Genomic DNA, 24,106 nt, shown 5'->3' with positions numbered 1-24,106 from the left:
TTTGATGATCTGGTTTCCTGCTCTGCTTTGAAGTCAGAATTCAAAACGTTGCATGACCAAAAAAAAAAAAAAACAACAAAAAAAAACAACCACAAAACCTAGGAAACATGTCACAGTTGCCCTTTTCATATCAAGCCACTACTCTGAACATTAAATGTTACTCTATTGCTTTATGTAGTTCTTGTGTCTTAAAACATGAAAGGTGGTCAGCATGTTTAACTTATGATTATATGTGTGGCGTCATCGTATTTCTTATAGGATATTGTGATATCTTGGATAGAATTTGGAAAACAATGAAAATACCAGATACAGACTCACAAAATTAGAATCTCCTCAGAAAGTGGATTTCTTAGTTCAAAATACATTATTCTGTCATTCATCAGCAAGAGGAAGATTGAGAATAAAAAATGTGCTCAGTTTCAGTTGGTTTTCAGTTGATTGAATTCTACCACAGTGTAGGAAAAAATGTATGTCATTATAGGAAAGTTTTTTTAATAAAACATTCTATCAAAAACTCCAAAGCCTCTTTAAGCATCCTGTTAGATAATCATCATCACATATGAATAATAATTTATTTAGCATGTTTGCTCATTGTGGATGAAATATGACTGTAATTAGCATCTGTAAATTTTCCATGTCCTTTTGTAAACTTACACTGTAATGAATTTTCTACTCTTGCTAGCATTCTGCAGTCTGCCACTTTCACTGGTAGATACCAAGCTCTTCTTGATTTGGTGCCTGTTAACTTCCATCTGACTGGCCTAATGAAAGATGGACTGCATGGGCAACATTTTCTTAGCAATAATGCCATCATAGCTGCTGTCAAACAGTGGGTTACTTCCACTGGTGTTGGTTTTTATGAGTGCAGCATGCAGGCCGCTTGTACATCACTAGTGAAAATGCACAGCTAATGGTGGTGATTATGTTAAGAAAGTGTTCAGTAGCTGAGAATTTGCTTTATTAAGTAGTGTCATTGTGCTCTTTGTATCTGTTGTAGTTTCCATAGTAATGTAGTAAATATGTACCAAATATGAGGCATTACCTTCTAAGTGTCCTACACATTTGTACTTGTAATTTTTATCATATTTGAATACAGAACAGATGTATTTTCAGTAAAATAAAAACAGGAAAATAAAACTGGATATGCTGTCATTCTGTGGAAGATTCAAATGATAATTTCTTTAAGTACTGTAGTTTGAAATCATATCCTCTGTACTGAAAACCATATTTCAGTTATGTTTTCATTAATAACTGATTTCAGTCAGCACTGAAAATACTTTCATAAATTATCCTGTGATGTTTGAACTTTGGCAGTACACATTTAAGCATTCACTGCTTATCTCTGAAAGTGCTTATTCATCTGCTTTTTGCCTATGTCAGTGCTGTTATGTGTATAAAGCATCATCTGAAGCTTAGAAAGTAAAAGGAAATGAAAATGGATTTCATTATATTATCTGTATGACAGACAGTGGTAATTTCTTTAAGATTTACAATGGATTACCTGCAAATATTTTTATTCTGCATGTAATTTTTGTGTGCATACGGATTTCTAGTGGACAGGTGGACAGCTTTGTTCTTCTAGTCTTCTAGTCTTCTTCTGTTGCTAAGTACTACACAGATATACCTATTTCAAGGTGTTCGATGATACTGATAACCATATTTATAGAATGATGGAATCAGAATCCTTAGAGTTGGAAGAGACCCTTAAAATCCACCCAGTCCAACTCCCCGGCAGTGAACAGGGATAGGCACAGCTAGGACAGGTTGCCTAGGGCCTGATCCAGTATCACCTTGAAAGTCTCCTGGGATGGGGCATTAGCCACATCTCTGGGTTGCCTGTTTCAGTGTCTCACCATCTCCACTGTAGACTGGAAGAAGTTGTTGCATTCTTTCTACTTCCTCAACAGCAGAATCATCCCAGTTATTTATTAATTTGGAGTTAATTTGAACTTCGGATGTGACGTTAGAGTAGGGTTTTACTGCCGCTGGTGCACAGATAATAAAACTGGAACTTCAAACACTAAGTCTGAAATTTAGGTGCAGTGTCAATATCTTTATTTCAGATGAACATTTCTGATGACAGATCTTTGATTTATCAGCAGTTGGGTGGGGAATCATAGACAGTTCTTCAGCTTTTATAAAAACTCAAGTCCTCTCTTTTTGAAATGAGAACATAAAATCATAGAATCTAAGGTGATAGAGCTCTAAGGTCAAGTCCAACTATTAGCCTAGCACTTTCAAGACTACCTCTAAATCATGTCCATAAGCACCACATCAATGTATTTTTTTAAATACATCCAGGGATGGTTACTCAGCCACTTCCCAAGGAAGCCTTTTCCAATGCTCCCCAGGGCTCTCTGCTGGCTCTATATTCTGCCAGGTGTCAATCAATACCCACAAGTCATGTCTATTCTCAATATTAAAAATTAAAGATTACATAAGGAAATATTTTTTAAAAGTCTCAAAATTTGCTATTTGTGCTTGAGCACTGTTGGATTGTACTGTGTGCTCTTGAACTGGAGGTAAGTAATGAGTAGTTCATGGTAGATTTTTTTCAGAGGTGTGCAGTCAAGAGTACTTAAGGGTACTAAAATATAAACTTATATTTTAATCCAGTGCTCACTTTGTCAGCCTGGCAAAACAGTATATAATTCTGAGTGAGTGTTACAGAGATTAGGCCTCAAACTGATCTTTCCCTTCTGCTTTCCTTGCTTAACTTGTATTTTGGCTTCTGCCCTACACCGCATAGGTCTTACCCAGACACTACCGCACCTTCTCTCATTATTTTTGCCAAGTTCACACACAAAAGGCAAATATTCAGCAATATGGGCTGAGGATAATGTACATCTTCTAACAGCAAACATAATAATTTTCATCTTGCAGTGACTGGAAAGCAGAACTTAGCAGTCATTGGAAGAGCATGTGAGAAGAAAGACTGGTGGAGAAAGGCTTGGAAAACTTCAGTTTGTGCAGTTCTGACTGGCTCATTGCTATTATTTCTCTTAATCATTCAGTAATTTTTGAAGTCATGAAGGAATTTCAAAACAATCAGGACTCCTGAAAATTGGAGGAACCCTGCTGCATTACATTATGCACTTTGCCACTGCCTGCCCATTCTCTGCAGGTACATATCGATCTTCCTATGCAAATCTTTTAACTATTAACTACTGAAGATTTATCTTCATTTGCACGTTCATTAGTCTATTAAGGAACAGCTTAGAAGCTGTTTAGATTTTGTCATTTACGAATGAGCTTTCCTTTCTTTAAAAACTGCAGAGTACTTTTAAAAATTAGAACTGATTAGTGATCTTAATCTCCTTACATTACTATTGTTTTAATTGTGGCTGTTACTTCACTTTTTGACTAGCTTTAAAGTGCTGCATAGGTCATTATTCTACTGCAGTGTAACTGCCAACATTATGAGCCATGTAGAGTGTTATGTTTCTTTTCCCTGTGATTAAAGCCAGCTGTAGACCATCCAAAAAAGAGTGAGAGAGTTTCTGCAATTCTGAGGCTGGGCACAGACTGCTTCTCTACTCTCACCATATTTTTTATCTCAGAAACGTTTTTTGGATGGGTTATTTTTTTGACTCCATTTCCCCATTTAGAATGCAGATTGTGAGAATCATATGCACACAGAAAAGAGAAAACAAATAGGAAAACAGTTGTTTTCCCACAAATTCCCACAAATTCCTTTCTTACACAACAGGCATTGCTGCAGTGTGATTCACTTGTGGTGAATCCATGGGCTTTGCAAGAAGTGCTCAGTGTGCAGGAAAGAATCAAAGAAAGCAGCAAAAGAATGAGTGCTGGGACTTAAAAGATGGTGTCTAAGCATCAGTTATGTGTCAGAAATTTTGGTTTGCAGTTTTTAACTGCCCTCAAGAATATCAGAACCTTGCATACTTTTTTTTTTTTTTTGCTTGGTAGCCCTGAGCCCACATTACACTGTAAAGAGCTAAATTATGATTTCTTTGAGAATTATAGGAAATGAAGCTGTCCCTTCATGTTCATTTCACTTAACACTGTTGAAACAGGTTTTTTGGAATTGAATAGAAGTATATCATGATTTTGATTATTAGTGCTATTTTTTCTGCAGGAATGATCCAGTGAAAATATAATTCTGTTTGGTGCTGCCATTGCCATACACAGTGCAGTGTTAGAACTGACTGAGGAAAGAGATCAGCTGTGACTCTGATGTAGAAGAAAGTCAGAATTGAGCTGAAAGTTTTTAATTATGTTCTTGTTGTACAACAAGCCTGACACATTTTCCACTGGAAGGTTCCAGATGTTACAGTTTAAGACTCAGCTTTGCATTTGTTGGATATATAACTCTCTTCTTGAAAGCTTCAGAAACTTTCCAGTGCATTGCTTAATTTCTCTATCACTAATGGAAGGTTTTATATGCTTTTGTCTTTCATTCTGTGTAAATGAGCTGTGTGCTTTGAGAGGTGTCTCTTCATGTAAATCAACATAGAAATCTTGAAAAATAAATAGAACACTGATTTGTTGTAGGAACTATGTAAAATGAATAATATTGTTATGAAAAAATTAAGAAGGTATGATTAGAGGACCGATAGAAGAAACCTCACATCCTCATTCTCACTGGGGGCTCCAACCAGATTGACATCTTCTAAAGGGTTGACAGAGCAGGATATGAGAAATCCAGGAGCTTCTGTGTGAGAATCAGTGACAACTTTCTGACTCGAGTGAATCAGCTTTTCTTGTATTTTTTATCACACAAATGGCCTTTACTATTTTACTTGTAATAACAGCATTCATACATCTCGGCGGTATACAGTCACATTTTAAAATCTCCCTTTATCTAGTGCTTCTTTAATGGATGGCATTAAACAGCGATTTTATACCTCCAAAGTATATAATGACATTGACTTTTATTGTTCTATTATCTACGTGCATTTTATTATCCTACTACCGCTTTTGTTATTCCTAACATTAATAGTGTACTCCATTTTCTTAATTCCCACTAACTGAAGCCTTAAAAAACAGGTTCCAAACTGTGAGTATCCATTTGTTTTCCAACTACTTTAATTAAAAATATATTCAAGCCAAATCTTCTTGTTTATGCAATTCCATCCTTAAATGTAGTTCTGTTTAGCTTAATTTCTCCAAGAATGCATATCGACACGACTGCTTCACATCCAAGCTCTTTCTGAAAGCCCTACCATTTTATCTCATGCTTTAAAATGATCCTCTGTCAGGATGCGTTTCAAAAGACTTGTTTTGTGTTAAGCTAATTTTTTTAGATAGCTAATGAGAATGGAGAAATAAAAAGCATGTGTTGTTGGACTTGCACAGAGATCCTGTATTTTGTGCTTATAACAAGAGGCAGAGCTTACACAAAAGGAGTTGCTGGAAGGAAGAATATAGAAGGAACACTGCACTCTGCTTAAGGTCAGGGTAGGGAGCAAAAAGCTTTTAAATTAACTTGTGTTTTGCATTATAAGAGGTCATAGGGTAAAATGGAATGGCTCTGCTTACTACTTACGTACCACTTTGATGAGCTTTTGATGGAGGTTAATTCAGATTAGATAAAATAGAACGTTGATGAGAAACCAACTTTAAATTTCTTAAAAAAATAAAACATATTCATGTGGGAAAGAACTTAGATTGCAAATGACCACTTCAAACCAGACCCATGGTAGTTTTGCTCTTTGCAAAAAAGGATCATTGTAACATCCTTTCGCAGCTGTAATTAGTACAAAGGACTATAATTTTCCCATTTAAACTTAATTTGCATAGTGCATAGTTACATATGCCTGCTGTTGTGCTTTAAATTAAAGTAAATTAATTTACTTTAAATTTTCTTTTAAAAAAATTGTAGGGGATGCTTCTGTAATGTAACAGGAGTGTTAATTCTGACCTGAGTAAAAATTTAGGCCAGCAGATCAACCTGAATTTATCAGTGCATTTTTCCCATCAAAAATATGAGTTTTGCAGGCAGTGGAAGAGGCTCTATGTTTTGGTGTTGTAGGTGTTTTTCTGTTTGTTTGTTTGTTTGTTTTGTTGTTGTTGCTTTTCCAGATGAGTTGTATTTCAATTGTATTTACTTTGACTTCCTAAAATTGGCATGCCAGGGCAGGACTGCTTTACTGATGCCTTTGGAATGGATGTAACATAGCATCAGCAGTTTACTACAACAAATTCATTTGAGAATTTGTGTTTCACATTTGTGCCAACATACCTCTGTGTTCCATCCCTCTCAACTAAACCAACACAATGCCAAAATTAAAATGATCCCAAGCATTTTTTGAAATAATAGATATGTTAATCTTCTCACAGACAAAAGTATTAAATATTTTTAATTGATTGATAGAAAAGGGTGGAACTATGCTTCAGCCTTTTTCTGATGAGCACTATAGGTAGCATAGAATAGAGTTGTTCTAGCAGTGTCATTTGAAGCATGGGCTGTACGGTGGACAGGAAATAACAGAATCACAGAATCACGCACTAATAGAGGTTGGAAAAGACCTCTGAAGATCATTTAGTTGATAAGTAACCCTAAAAAGCAGAAAAGTGTCCAAGTAGGTTTTGAATATCTCCAGCGAATTAAATTCCACAACTTCTTTGGGCAGCGTAGACCTGTGCTCTGTCACCCTCACAGTAAAAAAGTTTTTCCTCATGGTTAGATGGAACTTTCTGTGCTTTTACCTGTTGCTCCTTGTCCTATTTGATGGTCTGAAAAAAACCTGGCACCATCCTCTTGACAGCCACTCTTTAGATATTTAGAAATGCTGATAAAATCCCCTCTCAGTCTTCACCAGGCTAAACAGCACCAAGTCTGTCAGTCTTTCCTCCTGAAAGAGGTGCCCCTCCAAGCTCTTCAACATCTTATGTAATCCTCTCCTGGACTGTCTCCAGCAGTTCCCTGTCTTTCTCGAGCCAAGGAGTCCAAACTGGGTATCTAAAAAGATACGTCCATGTGTCTTGAAAGAGAATAACAAACAAAGCTACTAATATTGTAATTAAAACATATAGATCATAGGAAACTAAAAAATATTACTACAGTTAATGGTGACCACTATGCCGTGGGGTAAGATGCACATCCTTGCATATGTATTTACAGATATTTTCTACTTCTAGAGTCTGCAAAGCCTACAGTGTTGTGTTTTTGTTTTCTCTCTCCTTCCCACTGCACTTCACAGGCACAGGAGAAAGTGGAAAGAGTACATTCATTAAACAAATGAGGATTATCCACGGATCAGGTTACACAGAAGAAGACAGGAAAGGCTTCACAAAACTGGTTTACCAGAATATATTTACTGCCATGCAAGCTATGATCAGAGCCATGGACACTCTGAAAATACAGTACACATCTGAAGAAAATGAGGTAAGACAGTACGAAGAAAATTCAAGTTTCGGTGCATGAAGTTTCAGCCTGTACCTGAGTGATCTGACTCATGACTAAGTGCAAGTAGAACGTTAAATTCTGCACGTCATGCAGGGAGTTTGATGTTCCACAGTATGAATGGGGAAGGTGGGCAAGGAATTGAGGGTGGGCAGGAAGGGAGGATATTTGTTGGTATGAGTTGTTAATAAGTAGTGAGCACCAGTAATTTTCTTCTGGAATCTAATTTATGAGTTAATACATGGTGGCTTGTCAGTACCACTCCAAAATGAAAGGCTTTGGGTATATTTTGTGGGGAAGAATTGGATCCAATAAACAGAAGTGTGCTTTGAAACATGCTACCTTTTGGATTTGATAGTAACCTCTGTTAACTTAATTGACTTGAATATGAGAGTGTCTTCTCCAAACTTTTTTTATTTAAGCTTATGTTATAGTAATTCTTTTTATTTCAGTTGTTAGTATTGTAGAATTATGCAAAATAAAATATATTTCTGCTTCAGTTAAATCAATTTTTTGCTGTATTTTGTCTGTTAAATCAGTTGCTTATTCAGTTTTATTTTTATTATGAAATACAGACAGGTTTTTGAGACAAGACTGGTTTTAGAATGTGGAGATTTTGCTCAATATAATGAAGATTGTTTAAGCAAATTATTATGTGTTATTTCTTTAAATTAAGAGGGATTCCCAGGTAGATAATTTTTTGGATTTAAGATAGGGAAGACTACCTGTAGAGAGCATCAGGAAGAAAGGTTGTGGGCTGATATTTTTGATTGAAGTAAATGTAAGTAAGCTACTTTTCATTCAAAAATACGATCACATGAAGAATATATGAATGATCAATATATTTTTGCTATTTAGTTATTTCATATTGTGTATTCTTCTTTGGGTAATAAAAAAGAAGGATTGAAAATATTATTTAAAATAGAGATCTATTTTAATAACAAAAAGAACAAATAGTATCAACAGGTAGTTATTTCCTACAGAATAAAAAATTCTGATGGTTAATGAATACCTTTAGGAAATGTATTTGTGAACATAGTTCATTTTAATTATATGTTTTCATGAAAAGTGATGATATTTGGGATCTACTTGAAGAACTACGTTTGAAGTACATCCTATCAAGCTTTGGGATTTGTGCTGCTTTTCTTTCCATTTTAAAAACAAATCTCTGTAGGTTTAGTAAATAGCAAAGTTTTTCTTATTCTGAGCTCTAAGAATTGGGCTGGATACATTCCCATAACATGGTATTCTGGGTAAATTCTGTTCTTGCTTGTTGCTGTGCCACCATTGTCTTCCAATTCAGAAGGTTATAATGCCATTGCACAGTTTTTGAAGAGAGGCAGAATTAGATCTGGTGCTTCTTTATTGAAAATGCTTATTAAAAGACCTGCTATGAACACAGTTTTGTGTGCTCAGTTTTGTTGGCTTTTAGAAAACAAATCATTTTTGCTTACACGTAGGGAAACTCCTAAGCAATAATTTGAATGTAACCATGCTTGAATTACTGTCACTTGCAGGAGACATATGCAAATTATGTCTTTCATTTAGGCGGTGAGTATAAGGCAAAGTACTGTAAATCTTATAACTGATTCCATTAAATGATCTTAAGCCTGTAATGGGCAGCTATTGACAACACAGTGATTAAACAGAGGACTTACACAGCTCTGGTGTCAGAATTCTATTGCAACAGTGTGCCCAGTGGCCACATTATAGTTGTCCAGTGGTCTCCACTTTTCAGTATGTTGATCCTGTCCGCATCACATCTTCTTTTTCCAGGGGAAAACAAAACAAAGCAAAACAAAACAAAAAAACCCCACCCTCTGGCCTTCTTATTTATTTATTTGTCTGATCAATTGACTTTTTTGGTTGATGCTTTTCTTACATCCATGTTGTTCTTTGACCAGGTCAGATTTCCTCCTCCTCTGTGGGCCCTGGAGTTCCCTGGCTGCCCAATGTCTCTTCATTTGATGCTTTCGTAGGGGAGAACAGATTGTTGCTGAGAGTTTCAGCCTTTTAAATGTGTTGGGCAAATCTATAACTTAAAACAGAATGCCCAAATAATCCTCTTAACATTTGCAAATAAAAGCAAATTTAATAGGAGGGTTGTAAAGATGTTCACTGTTTTAGCTGTCAGCTACAAGTATTATGTAATTTTTTTGCCTTTCTACAGGAGCTAAACAAGATGCTAACTGAAACTATTTGTGCTGCACTTAGACAGGAAGAAGGGTTTGGTTTGTATTGCTCTTTAAGTTGCTTGAAACTTTCATATTAATTAAGCAAACAATTTTTATCCTAATTTCATCAGTTATGTTCTTTGAGTTATTTTGACTTTATCTCAGTTTTCACATTTTGGCTATAAAGGATTAGTCTTGCAAATGTTTAGGAGCCTAGCAATTTAAGGCATAATTATAGTACTAGCTTAAACCTACAGAATATACCTGATGCTACTTTAGTGGAAGTAGTCAGGATTTGAAAGGTTTTCAGGGATTGATTTAAATTTATTTGTTTTAATTTATTTTAATAATTGACTATTTGATCCTGATGACTTTCCCAGGTCTTCTATTACCAATAATTTTATTTGAAGTTTCTGTGAAGTTATGAAAACCGAAGTTGGTAAATTCGGCACATCTGTTAATAAATCAAATATATTAAATTACACTTCTAAGAAAATATTATACAATTTGTAGGGGTGAATCACCTAATGCTGTTAGGATTTGAGATTATTCAGGTATCTCTTTATGTCTCCATTCTCTTTAAGAAATGTTTAGCTTACTGTTTGCTATAAAATTTTGCAGTTACTCATTCTGAGTACGCCCTCCCATGCTGCCAGTCTCAAGTCTGATCATTTGTCTGTATTTTTGGAATGCATAGTTTAATTTTTGTTTTCAGTTGTTCCTGTTATAGCTGCTCTATAAGAATTCCTACTAGAATTGATCTAGCTTGGCTTAGGGGAGTGAGACTTTCATTATTTATATTTTAATTTTCAATGTCATACTGTGTAAATTGCTAAATTGAGTGCTGATTAGTGTCCAGTTACAGTATAACATGATTTAAAGTCTCTGAGGGTAAACTTTTTGTGTGAAGTGTGTGAGTTAACTAATTTACAAACATTTCTTCTCTCCATAGTGTCTGTCAAAAAGCAAGACTAAAGTCAGTGGAACTGCTAACACTTGTCTTATTTGAGAAGTCATGTTTGAGTATACATGAGAGTTAAGTTTAAGTAAATGGAAGAAGGAATGCACACGTCAGAGGCGAAAAAGTCAGTTGTAGTAGATATTCTTTTTCATCAGTCAGTATTTTTTAAATGAACATAAGGTGAAAATATTAGGGGGAAAAATAAATAAGCCCTTCAGGCAAAAAGGGGAAGAAATCAGATGGAGTTGGAAGAATAGAAGATGCAGGATTTCATTTGTCATTCATGCATCAGTCTTCAGATTGACAGCGGGATAGCTTTAGAATAGTGCTGTAATTCCTTCTCTAGAAGGACTGTACTTTCTGTACACTGTACTAAAAGTACTCATTTGCTTTGAATTCCACTGGTAAAGCTGGTGTATATTGCCCTCACAGTGAATGTGGGGCTGTTGGAAGTGTCCTACAAAGGTCATCTAGTCCAACAGCCTGATCTGTTCAGGGCTAACCAAAAGTTAAAGCATATTACTGAGAAAATAGTCCCAAAGCCACTTGAACAGTGACAGGCTGGAACGTCAACCACCTCACTACTTTTTCCCACTGACTGCCTTCACAGTTAAGAAATTTTCCCTAATATGCAATCTGAACCTTCCTGGGTGCAGTGAGAAATACATGGCAAGAAATATTGGAAGTGTTCCAAACTGTGACTGGACCTACATTTTCATAAATAGGAAAGTCTGGCTAGGAGTGTAACAGTAGTGGAGCTGATGAATGTTACTTAGAGAATATTGATCCATCGTATAAAGCTCATCTGAATCTGAATGGTTGGAACTCCAGCCTCTTCTACAAAAATTCTCATTGTTGATAATTTATTACATTTTCAACAAAAATTACTGTATCTTTACCTCCTGAAATTTATTAAGACTTCTCTTGAAACAGCCTTTCACCTTAAGTAGTATCACAATATAAAAGTTACTTTTTCTCTGCAGCCTTTAGCATAACACAGAGAAGTAAACAAGAATATAACAGATAAATAACGAGGCAAAATTTACTGTGTTTACAGATAGTGTTAAATAATCACATCATGTTCTCTCATTTTGAAATGCTACCAACTTAACCGGCAAAACAGTGCATATAAATGAAAAGAGATCTGATAATGAGAAGGAAAGGGGGGTGGTGGAGGGGGATGTGGTGGAGTCTCCTTCTCTGGAGATATTTAAGACATGCCTGGATGCCTACCTGTGTGACGTGGTGTAGGGAGCCTGCTTTGGCAGGGGGGTTGGACTCAATGATCTCTAGAGGTCCCTTCCAACCCCTACAATTCTGTGATTCTGTGATTCTGTGAAAGACAGTTGTGAGGGAAAAGATAACTAGTGATGTATAGTTAATAAGTGATGACTCCGGACTTGTATTTAGTTTTTTAAGTGAAGATTTCTTAAGAAATCTTGAAGAATACTTGAGTACTTGAAGTACTTGAAGTACTTGAAGAATATGTATAAGTGGTTAACATCTTTTTGGCTTTTTAGAGTAGATTTTAATGTTCTTAACACCTAATATCCTTCTTGCTCCCTATATTCCTGTCATGGTTTTGTAATTTTGTAATTTTGCTATCAGTATTCCACATCATAACATCATGTAAAGTATGGATACTTCTATTGAATGTGCAGTCCACAGAAGAAGACTACATATCCCAGAGAACAACAGGGTTAATGATAAGTCACGGGACCAGGACTCTATATAATCTCGTTTCCAGGCTGGAGTGCCCGCCTTCTCCTCTCGTAACTTCTCGGAGAGTGAGCGTCATTCCAGCCGTGCTCGCCGTAGAGGTTCACAGTCAGGCCTCTCGTTTCAGGGAGGTTCGTTTCGCTTCTTGAGTTAGCCTCAATTATATTATATTGTGTTATCTTGTATTTCGGTATCATATTTAGTAAAATAAGTTTTTCCTCCTTAGATTGTCGCTGTTTTATCCCACTCCCTTTTTTCCCCCTCCTTTCCGGGCCCCGGGGGGGGGGGCCCACGGGGTGGCTTCCCTGTCACGGGCATAGGTAAATCTAAGTAACCCGTGACAGATTTTTTTTTCCATCTCTTTTTTCCATCTCTCGTAATGACTGAATAATTCCATTGCTTTCTCTGTGAAGACATTATTTTTTGGCAACTAAAACAAAGAGTATCTCGGTGAATGGTTCTGCTAATAGTGCAGAAGACTGAACAAAGCCCAGTTCACTTGTTCTGCAAACTGTGGAGTAAAGAGTTAAAAAGCAATACAACTTTGTTACAGAGGCTGAAACAAGTTCACTGAACAAAGGCTTCTGTGGCTCAGTATGTTATCTGACCCAGCTCCTTTGCCAGAAGCTGCTGTTTCAGTGTCAGAGTTAGCATGGGAAACATGCATCTGGCTTTGTTGCCTGAGTTCAGTCTGGCAAATTCACATCTGTAATTGTCACAATAAAATTAGCCAGAGTTCATCTCCAGCAGCGTTTGATCAGAAGAATGAGGAAAGTGTGCCTCTGGGTCAGAATGCGACCGCAAATTGCCATCCTTAAAACCAATTAATCAAAAGTTATATAAAAGAAATTGTAAGTTAAAGTAACATACAATTGTGCTTTTCCTGATTCAGAACCAGGGCCCTGAAGCTGAATCAGCGCTGAAAAAGCAGTACTTGAATATACGTATCACAAAGTGAGGCTTTTGATATTTGCACACAACTGGCTGTAGAACAGATAGTTTTTCTGTGTGAAAGACTACTTTTGCTGACAACTTTTTCCAGTGTACGGCATTTTCTGATGTGGCCTTTTTTTGCATATTTTGCCTTTTATTAAGAAAGAAGTGAGTGCACTTGTGCAGCTGAGAAATCGTGATTCCTAGAATAAAGACAGAAATATTTACTGCAATGTGGAACTGACTCATTGCAGTGAAAAATTTAAAGTTTTTTGTTTGTTTGTTTGTTTGTTTGTTTTTAATGGAAAGTTTAATGGGTATTATTCTAAAGGAAAACTGGCAATCTTCTGTGAGAAAACAAATAAATTAATGACAGATGAACGACCAGTTAGTAGCAGCTCGGGCAGAATCATTTAAGTCAGCACCTGCTGTTATTAGAAATATAAAAGCCACTTCAGAAAGAAAAGCGTCTAGAAAATTCCTCTAGGCCTGCTCTTTCCTTAGTGCTAAAGCCTGTGAACAAAATCATTCTTTGGGATAAATTTGCCGCAATGAAGAAGTGCTTTTAGTGTTCGCTTATTTCTTAGCAAACACCATGGTGCCATTCTTTACTCTCTTTTATTTTTATGTGCATTGAAATACAGTACAAAGGGTTCTTCTCAGAAATTAGATTTATATTTCTTACTTAGTATAAGGTTTTTCTAAAGACAACTATTTTGATGCTGGTCAACCAACCCTGCTATCTCCCATTCCTTCTTGAAGGGGTAGAGAACATTTCTTTGAATAAGAATATACTGTTCTTCAACCAAATGCCTCCTTGCATGAAGTCAGTTGTTTTCTGTTGTATGCCTCTTACACAATCTCTATATCTATCTGGGGCGTGAATTTAGAGCCATGAAGAAATGCTTGCTGCAGTAGGAGGCCACACTGCTTGTGTGCAGCATGGAGGTATTCCCCATTGTAATGGGGCTGAGACCACTTGGTGCTTTTTCTGGATGAGTGGACATTGAGTCTTAACTATTTGTGAGGTCTGCATGACTCTGAAAAGGTGTTGTGTTCAGTTGCTGTTATTTAAGGTTTTCCAAGATCTTGTTTGCTTTTATAAAATACAAATTTAAATGATTTTCATCCTCAGAATAGTAATTACTTACTCATCTGTAAAGTAACAAGAGTAGAGTAAACTAAGTCCAGATGGATTGTTATATCACTGTTCACTCTGCTTCATAAAATTGTGTTGGTAATGCTTACTGTGAAGCTAGCATTCTGTGAAGAGGCATGGGTAGAATAACAAGAGCAAAGAATGCCAGACTGTTTCTGTATGGATTTTTCAACTTTCTAGATAGAAATATCTAGATAGATAGATATTGCGATTACTTAATAATTGTATGAGAAGAAAGTAACAAAAAGGGAAAACTGAGGAAAAAGGATAAAGAATGAAAGTCAGTGATGGCCACCAAGAAGGTGACTACCCAAAGTCCCTATTGGGCGTCCTTTTATGCCTGCTGGGTTTGCAGGTGCACCCAAGGTCATACATGAGAGAGTTTGCAATAACAAGTTTGTCAAAAATAAGTTTGTAGCCAAAACTTTCTTGCAGGAAGGACAGGACAGTCTGTCAATGAAACAGGAGTTGTCATGTGAGAGGACAGCACACCACAGTCACTGATATTAGCCTTTGATTAGATGTCATGGCAAAAAACCCTGCACTGCAAGTGTCTGAAACTTACCAAGTACACTCCAAAAGGTCAGAAAGTGTTTTTTGTTCATCATTTACAGGGATGTAATAAATAAAAGCCATTAGTAGTAAATTCAATTTGTTTCCTAGTAAAGGAAATTAAAATTCCAGTAAAAGGATGGATGGAAAAGACTTGTTCTGTGTCAAGTTTATGTTTTCTGGCATTGTGGTATCATTTCATACTTGCTGGGTGTCTTGAAAAGTCACCTCTTACCTTCTGTTCTACTGTGACTGAGTTACTTGAGTTTACACTGAACTTCTCTTTCGCCCCTTAATAGTCTAAATTTTCTCATGAATGCACATGGAAGTATGGCTCCAGTCTCTTAATCAGAATGGCTCCAGTCTCTTAATCAGAATCAGTTTTAAGCTTCTTCATGATATAGGCCAGTTCGAGAGACAGCATGGCTAAACTAGCATAAGGCTCAAGTCTTGGTGAGACAAAATGCTTGCCTTAGAGGACTATAAAGTATTTGGGATACTGTTCTCTTCTTTGGTTGAGAGTTCTGCACAGAAACAGATCAAGACACAGTGGAATGCTGGGCACTTTCTGCTGCTTCTGTCAGCCTACTGTCCTAAGCAATAGTCTTCTCCGCCTAGGTATGAGTTGTCTTAAATTCTGGAAGAACCTTTTTCACAGTTATTGCCGATTGTCATAGCATTTCTATGAGGAATTTTCTAATTGTTTCTTTAGTAAAGATGGGATCTAACAATAAAGAATTGTATAGGATAAAGGTCATGAGTTACCATCATGACACTGGATTCTTGTGCCAAGAAGATTTCTTTATTGTGTGATGATCGTGATCACGATGTGTATCTGCGCCATCTTGTGTATCCTTATCATCTTGTGTATCTCCACATATTCTTCTAAGCAAGCATTTTATATTCTAACACGCACATTCAATACATTTCCATTAATAATCCATTGGCTATAAAGCAAGCAGGTTCCATAACAAGCAGAGAGTTTATCTTATGCCTAGGTACAAAACACCCAGATCTTCTGTCTCCTTTCCAGACATCACATGCCCTTTCTTTGTCCACTAATGCTATGACTCTATCACAGAAGGCCACCAGATTGGTCTGACAGCCTGCCCTTGGTGAAACCATGCTGACTGTCTCGGATCTCCTCCAAGTCTAACATGAACCTTAACGTTTCTTCCAGAAGAATCAGCTTCAAGAATGTCCATGAAAATCATAAATATTTCTCATCTCTTACATCTGTTCTCTAAGCTATTAAATATTCACAGAGGAATTAAGAAAGATTTATTATGTCAACAATAAATGCTATTTTACAGCTCTGTTTGATACAGTTGTATGCAGTAGTAACTCTACAGGAATTTAGTGAGATTAAACAAGACTGAGTGCAAGGTGTTGCTCATGGGTTGGGCCAATCGCCATTACATATACAAACTGGGAGACTGATTCCTTGAGAATAGTCCTGCAATTAAGGTGTTGGTGATTCCAGCAGACTAAAAGCTGGACATAAGCCCTGAATGCCAACATTATATCAGGCTACAGCGGGGCAAGGGAGGTGGCTGATTGTTTTATGCCTTTATGAGGCCCTGTCTGTCTAGATGTGTCCAGATCTGGAGCTGTCTGCATAAGAAGGATGTGGAGCTTTTGGAATTGGTCCAGAGGAGGGCCACAAAGGTGATCAGAGGACTGGAGCACCACTCTTATGAAGGACTGAGGGAGTTGGGCGTGTTTAGCTTGAAGAAGAGAAGGCTTCCAGGAGGATCATTGCGGCCTTCCAGTTCTTGAAGGGATTTTGTTAGTGGGCATGAGCAGATAGAGAAAGGAAAGAGGAAGTGGCTTTAAATTAAAAGAGAGGAAATTTACTTTAGGTGTTAGGAAGAATTTGTTTATTCAGGTGGTTGTGAGATACTGGCACAGGATGCCCAGAGAAGATGTGGCTGCCCTATCCCTGGAAATGTCCAATACCAGGTTGGATGGCGCCCTTGGCAGCCTGATATGATGTGTGGCAGCCCTGATTATGGCAGGGGTTTTGAACTGAATCTTTAAGGACCCTTCCAACTCAAGCCATCATCACTTTCTATGATTCCATTCTGAATTTTCTTCCGGAATTTAGAAATATGGAGGGGATTACCATAGGAGCAGATGACATACAAAAAAATTAAGAAGTTGATAATGTTTCATATTGTTAATACCTTAATTTTTTTGCATATACGTAGAAATAGGAAGTCAGTCCTAAAATAGCGCCAAGCTTCATTTTTTCTTGTTTTGCCTTTAGTGTCCATGTATAGTTATATTCCACTATCTGTACAGTTGTAATCATGTATTTCATTTCAATACAGTGTTCCTGTAGTGAAGCTAGGATGAAAATTGCAGTCTTGTAATGGATGAAAATTACAGTCTTGTAATGACTTCAGTTAAAAACATAACAAGACGAATGTCAAAGTTTTAATTTATGACTGAACTTCCAGACACTGAGGTAGATATTTTTTAATTGTTTTTGATGGCAAGGTCAACAGTATTTAACAGGACTAGGAAGACATGGCTTTGAGGTATAATAAAAAAAATAACGATTTTGAAGTTTCTGATCTGTAATGCTCAGCATTGTTGTTTGAAGCAGTTCATCTAATAACTGTATTATTCCTTTCTCTCACATTTAGCCACATCACCACCAACAAAAACACGAGGAAGATTTTAATTTCAAACAAACATAGATGTCAGGATTGGAAAACCTGTCAAGCCTAAGTGAGTGTTAAAGACAATTATCATTTGAAGTCTTAATATCTCCTGCAGCATGCCTATTTTAAATAATAGAAGGAAATTAACAAAGAAATAAAAAACAGGAGATCATGTGCATATGTGTATGTCATGTGCTTCAGATGTAAATTATTTTCAAAACTAAATAAATCTAAGGAAGTTTCTTAGGGGTGGGGGAATGTTCCTTATTTGTGGTCACTGTGGATCTTGCACCTCTAACTTGTGTGTGTTGTGATGAGGTCTGATATTTTCAAAGATGCAGTTTTGAATACCTTGGCCTGCTATTAATTTACAGTCTCCAATAGCAGTATTCACTCCATCCATGCATCTCAAAATAGCAATGAAACTATAAAAAGTAGAAGAAATATTTTACTCCTTGTATTAATAATAGGAAGAGAGTAGTAGCCATAGGAAGCAAGAACATGTGTATATATAGTGCTGTATATTGTATATACATAGAGTCATATAGTGGTTTGGGTTGGAAAGGGCCATGTCCACAAGCAGTAGGGCAGAGTGGTATAGCCAGCAGCTGCCAGCACTCTTTGGCATGCAGGTTTGTTTGTGGTGAAAATGTCCTGGATGAGCTCATGCTACTTTGAAGCCCTACTGATTTTTTGGTTCCTTTAAACTAAAGTTCACTGTTCCAGACATCACAGTGTACAGGTAGTTTTCAGCACAACTATTATTCTTAGTGCTTCCCAGCATCAGAGCTCTACCACAAACACAGAGATAAACTGGCTTAAGGAAACTGAAAACTAACTTCCCCCAGTAAAAACATCCCTGATGCCCTTATCTTCTCCATGACCACAACAATGCACTGAAGTTATTTGTCAGGTCTCAGCAGAGCAAAATTTTAAAATAATACAGCAATAATTAAGACAGACAGTGAAATCAGGAACATTAAAAGGAAACTCATCAAGAAATACAACAACATAAATAGATGTACTTTCAAAAAACCCCACAAGCTCAAGAACAAAGGTATTAAGATAGCTGGGATGTAGAAGAAAGCCTTCAGATCATGACCTCAGGTAATCTAGATAATTTCCCATGTAAAATACATTATCTTCAGTGAGATTACCTATGATATGGAGCTATCATCTATCTATCTATCTATCTATCTATCTATCTATCTATCTATCTATCTATCTATCTATCTATCTATCTATATGTATATATAAAAGGTGTAACCTATGAGATTTAATTGAGGCTTACTACTTTTCTTGCAATTTTATTATTTTGATATCAAATTTTTGAGTTCTTTAAAAGTGCATCTGTTGCAACCATATGGAAAACTTGTAACTTGGTATCATGTCTCAAACTCAGATAAAGACCAAATTTAAAACTGAATTTTAAAATGCAGCACCAGCTAAGGTCCAGTTTCTTATGGGTGGGAGACCAGACCTTGGAGCAGGAGAAACAACATATTTCCAGTTTTAAGTTCCCCAGTGCAAGCTAGAGATTGAGAAATGGCAACATGTTCAATGAATTGTAGCTGAGTTGAAAAAGACCTTCAAGACTGTCAAGTCTAGCTGCTGGCTTGACCTGCTAAATCCCTTCACTAAACCAGGTTTCTCAGTACTGCTTCTACGCATTGCTTGAATGACTCCAGGGATGGGGACTCCTTCACTTCCCTAGTCAGCCTGTTCCAATTCTTTACAGTCCTTTCCAGTGAGAACCTGAGAACGTTCTTGGTACAAGAAATATCCTCTAAACTTAGTCCTGTTTTGAGCAGGGATCAGAGCCGATGATCCCCAGTGATCCCTTCCAAACTGACTTAATAAAAATATTCACTGGCTTCCATTTTCTTTCCATTTTACTTTGTGATAACACTTTTTATTTGGAAGTGAAAAATAATAAAAGAACTTAGAGTGCTAAAGTGCCTTGACCATACTTCCTTTTCCTTTTCTCTCGCTCTCTTTGTCTTTCTTCTTTTTTCTCTTTTTCTGTTTTCTTTCCTCCTCTATCCCCCCCCCCCCCTTTTTTTTTTTTTTTTTTTTTTTTTTTTTTTTTTTTTTTTTTTAAAGTAGCACTTATTCTGTCATCCTGGGGCAAAAGGACATGGTCTGATTTAACTTCTTTAACTCCTCCCCACCCCCCCCCCCCCCCCCCCNTTTTTTTTTTTTTATTCTTTTTTTCTTTCTTTAGGGGCATGGGAAGTCTTTCATGGTGGTTTTATTTTTGCAGCCTATTTTTGCAAGCCAGGATTCTTAGCTGAGGGGGATCCTACAATAATTTTCAGCAATCGAGTACCACTGTTCTATTACACTTGTCAATTGCAGTACAAACAAGAGAAATGTGAATTAAAATTTGCAAGACAGTTACAATTTAGAAGTAATTTCTCTGGAACTGCATGTGTCTAAAATTTGTCTAAACTTACTAATTTGCAAGGATTTACTCTGAAAGGTTTCTGGCATTCTTCCTTGTAGACTAACTTCTGGATGGTTTTGGAATGCAGATCAGAACCTTACAATGCATTTTTTGTTTGAAAAGTATTGCTTGTATTAGGAGTGTCTACTTTGAACAATCATGAATAAGTGATTGGGCATTAGAAAATAAAGATCACTGCTTATATGAATGCTTAAAAATAACTGTTTCAGAGACCAGAATATTCAAAGATCACTGTAGGTAATCTAGTAGTTATGTTATAACTTTGGAGGAAGTAATTTAAAATGTGTTTTTCCACAGAAACTACTTGATCAATCTAACTCAGCCAGCTGAATTCCATTTAAGTTCATAAATTTTGCTGTGCCAAATAAAACTGGAAGTCCAGCCAATTCTATCATTGAGCCTTTGGGTCTGTTAGTGAGGTTTTATGGGAGGACTTTGAGGATGTGATTATAATCATCTATTACAACGATCTTTCCAGTGTCTGGATGTTGTATGAAATAGGACAGAGTCCTTGGTCCTCCTGGATTTTCATTTGATCTGTCAGTCAATTTTTCAGACCCACAGCACAGTGCGAAATCCTCCCACACTAGCCTAGTGTCATTATTAGCTTTGCCTGCTGTAATTACTTTCAGGCACTGTAACCTTGGCAACGGTGTAATACCGCTAAATAGGATATTTGTGGGATGGAGTACCAGGTATCTGTCTAAATCTGCTGCTGAATGTTACTTGGTGAGGATTGGTTATCTAACTCTTTTTTTTTTTTTTTTTTTTTTTTTTTTGTCTTTTAGCTGTTTCTTAATCTACAAAATTTCCCTCCTGTTCTTCTGCTGTGAAATCTTACTGCCAACAGCATTCACTTAAAGGCATCCAACTGTATTAGACAAGCTGTGTCACTCTTAATGTAATTGGTGATTTTTTTTAAAGAGAGCTGGTAAATCTCTGAACTAGGACTTCACTTACAGAGGTTTACTTTGTGCTTCACAGGACTGCAGTATAGAACAGGTAAAAACACCTGCTGAAAGCTATAAAGGAAGTGGTTTTCACTGAAGAAAAAACATCAAGGGATGAATTCTTCCACTTCAGTTTTATACAGTAGGCCTTTTACATCTGCTGGAGAGTGTCTTTTTCTGTAAAGTGAAGAACTGTTGCTAGAGCTGAAATCAACAACACAGACTTGGCTATTGCCATATCAAATATTTCAGTGCTAATCTTTTTTGTTTGGTTGGTTGGTTTTTTGCCTGCCTTTGGTATGTGGACAGTCAGACACAGCGTATCAAGCAAGAATGCCTAAACAGACAGGCTTTGTTGGAAATGTGACACTATTCATTGAGTAGCATAGAAGAGCAACATTCAGAAGTGGTTAATACACAGCAGAGAGGAAACTGAAATTCAGGTTTCTGTTTTCCAGGTAAGGGCTGTAACCTCCAAATTAGGAAATGGATGGAATGTCTCTTTCCTTTTTATCTTTCTGCTAGAAAGAATTTGAGCATAAAAGACTCTTCCTGAGCTGTTTAAACTATCATCGAGAAAAAGCAATGCTGTTTTCTAAGCTTCACTAAATTTTTACTGTTTGAGAGTGACATTTAGAAGTGCTGGTCCTTAGGAAGTTTTATGACCAGCAGGCAGTATGGAAAGTGTGCATCTCTCCAACATCCCATCACCTGACTATCAGTGTTGCTGCTCTTTTGGAGAGGTGGGAGGTTGTTTCGCATCACAGAAATGGGAGATTCAGTCAGAGATTATTTTTGGATGGAACAAGGTCTGTTCTGTGGGAGCTTACTGACAGTCTTTTATATCAGGCACAATATCATAGTGACAAAACAAGGAATAATGGCCTGAAGCTTGTACATAGGAAGTTCCATACTAACACACAGAACTTTTCAATAACCGTAATAGAACACTGCAGAAGGTTGTTCTGATAGACTGTGGAGTCTCCTTCTATGGAGATATTCAAGACCCATCTGGACACCAACCTGTGTGACCTATTGTGGGGTACTTGCTTTAGCAGGGGCGTTGGATTCAATCTCTTGAGGTCCCTTCTACCCCTGCCACTCTGTGATTTTTGGATTTTTTCCTTCACCATTACCAGTGCACCCAGCTGGAAAGTATTATAGTGATATTTTCCCATTCAAAAATTAGAAGTAAGTAATGTGTGAGCTGCCATGAAAGCCAGCTATTTGTCCAGCAGAATTATTTACGAAAGTTTACTAGGGATTCATTTCTAACAGGTTTTTACATGTAAGGCCACAGAGGTAAATAGGATGAGAAAAATATGCATTATAGATGTCACATCCTTCAAGCACTCTTACAATAACTAAACTTTAGACTCTGAAAATATTGACTGATGTGGAAGTAGCATCGAATTCATCATTTTCATAAATATAAAATATTTCTTGACTTAACACCCTGTAGCACATAGTCTGAAATTTTTTGAGACAAGTCATTTAGAAAGAGATTCTGTCTTTTAGATTAGAAATAAAAAGAGATTCTGTCTTTTGTCTGTAAATTAAATTTTCTAATTAATAATTAGCAAGTCATGATCTCCGTCTTTGTTACAAGCGGTGTTTAATCCATGTTAATGTGTAAAGCTAAAGGGATGCAATGTATTACATGAACTGTAAGGCTCCAAAGGGAATAAATAAATCATGAGAAGTGGTTAGGCATGCTCTTTGTGAAATACTTTCTCAGTGTTTTGCCTGGAAGCTCTGCAACACTGGAATGCAGAAGTTCTTCTACAGAGCTAAGTAGAACATGTGATTTAAATTTTCACAGTTTTTGTTCATCCATTCATTTAGTATGTCTTTCCAATAGCAGTCCTCTTAAGAATAGAGAAGATTAAGTTTTTTATATTTTTGGCATAGTAAATTTTACTTTTTGTAGTAAACCATTAACAAAAGTGGGAGACATTTAGGATGCATCTTTTGTCTTGCCATATTGTTGCCAACCTGGATTTTTCAGGTAGTGCATCAACTTTGCTCAGGTTTTTTGTTTTTGTAATATCCAGTATTTTCCTCAGAATATATAAAGTCATGGAGGTGTTACCAAAGAATTTGAATTACTGTTTGCTAGACACTATAAGCTCAGATTATTTTTATTAAAAAAAAGAAAAAGGATTGTTATAGGAATTGATGTGTGAGAGCAGAAGTCTGTTGTACAGTGACACTGCTGACAAAGTCAGATGAGAGACTGTTTTCTTGTATACCTGGAAGTTATGTTATAGCCCCAGTGTCTCTTCACTTAGAGGGTCTCATTACTTAGCAGTGCAATGAAAAGAAATCTCATTCTTTTGCTCAAAAGTCAAAACCAAAATGTAGAGTTCTCTGATTTCCCTTGTTTGGCAGATGAGAAGAAAGAAGAGACTGAACTTTCATGGTTATGGATTTATAAAAGCCCAGTGGAGGGTAACAAACAGGCAACATCTCTCATGAAAATGTTGAATTAATCACTTAAATAAAGTCTAATTGGTGTATTCATCACTTAATCACTTAACTCATCACTATTTAATAGATGAAATAGAAGCTGAGAATGTGCCATTATCAGAGCTTGGCTAGAGAAAGAGAAGTATATGATTTCATTAACAGAAGTCTAACAAAGATATACTCAAACATAACTGTAATGTTTGCAGCTTGCTTTTCTGCTGGAATGAACAGCACTGTCTGGTGCCCTACCAGGTCTGGAGGGGTTAAAGAGGAAGCATTTCACATTGGTATAAGGCACATTGTGTTCATTTGGGCTGTGAAGTGTCTGAATCTCTTTAGAGAGTAATCTCTTTGGGCAGGGATATGTTATGCTTGGCAGCTTTCACCTGCTGTACAACATGGTGTACCCATACAATACTACATAAGATAATATCCAAGGAATTCAGTTCAGCGAGGAAACTGGAGAGCCAAGCAGCTTGGCTCAGTGAGGAAGGGTGTTCTTCCAAGGACATTGTTCTTAAAAACAATGCTTTGCAATGAGTGAACATCAAAAGACTTTAAAAGTTCATTTTAGTTTAGATAGCAGCAGCATCTAAATTAACTACGTCTACAAATAAGGACTGGAAATTTGGTCAAGCAGATTGTTATATACTGTAAGATATCTAGTGCTTCCTGTGTTTAATT

General features: G+C 36.7%; 1 protein-coding gene across 2 annotated transcripts in view; it reads left to right on the top strand.

Moving 5' to 3' along the window:
• The window catches only part of GNA14 (G protein subunit alpha 14), a 52,512-nt gene that overhangs the window by 11,782 nt on the left and 16,624 nt on the right, over positions 1–24,106 (top strand). The window contains exons 1-2 of one of the 2 annotated variants that reach the window (XM_032441372.1): positions 2,740–3,124; positions 7,167–7,351. In XM_032441372.1, coding sequence (XP_032297263.1) covers positions 3,091–3,124; positions 7,167–7,351 — 219 coding nt within the window. In that variant the 5' untranslated portion in view covers positions 2,740–3,090. Of the gene's footprint in view, positions 1–2,739; positions 3,125–7,166; positions 7,352–24,106 lie in introns of those variants that run through there. The other variant, XM_015849193.2, reaches the window with a different exon arrangement.

The sequence above is a fragment of the Coturnix japonica genome, chromosome Z (assembly GCF_001577835.2).
Source record: "Coturnix japonica isolate 7356 chromosome Z, Coturnix japonica 2.1, whole genome shotgun sequence".
Lineage (NCBI taxonomy): Eukaryota > Metazoa > Chordata > Aves > Galliformes > Phasianidae > Coturnix > Coturnix japonica.
Note: the sequence above shows the minus strand (reverse complement) of the source record. Positions and strands in the feature narration are given on the sequence as shown.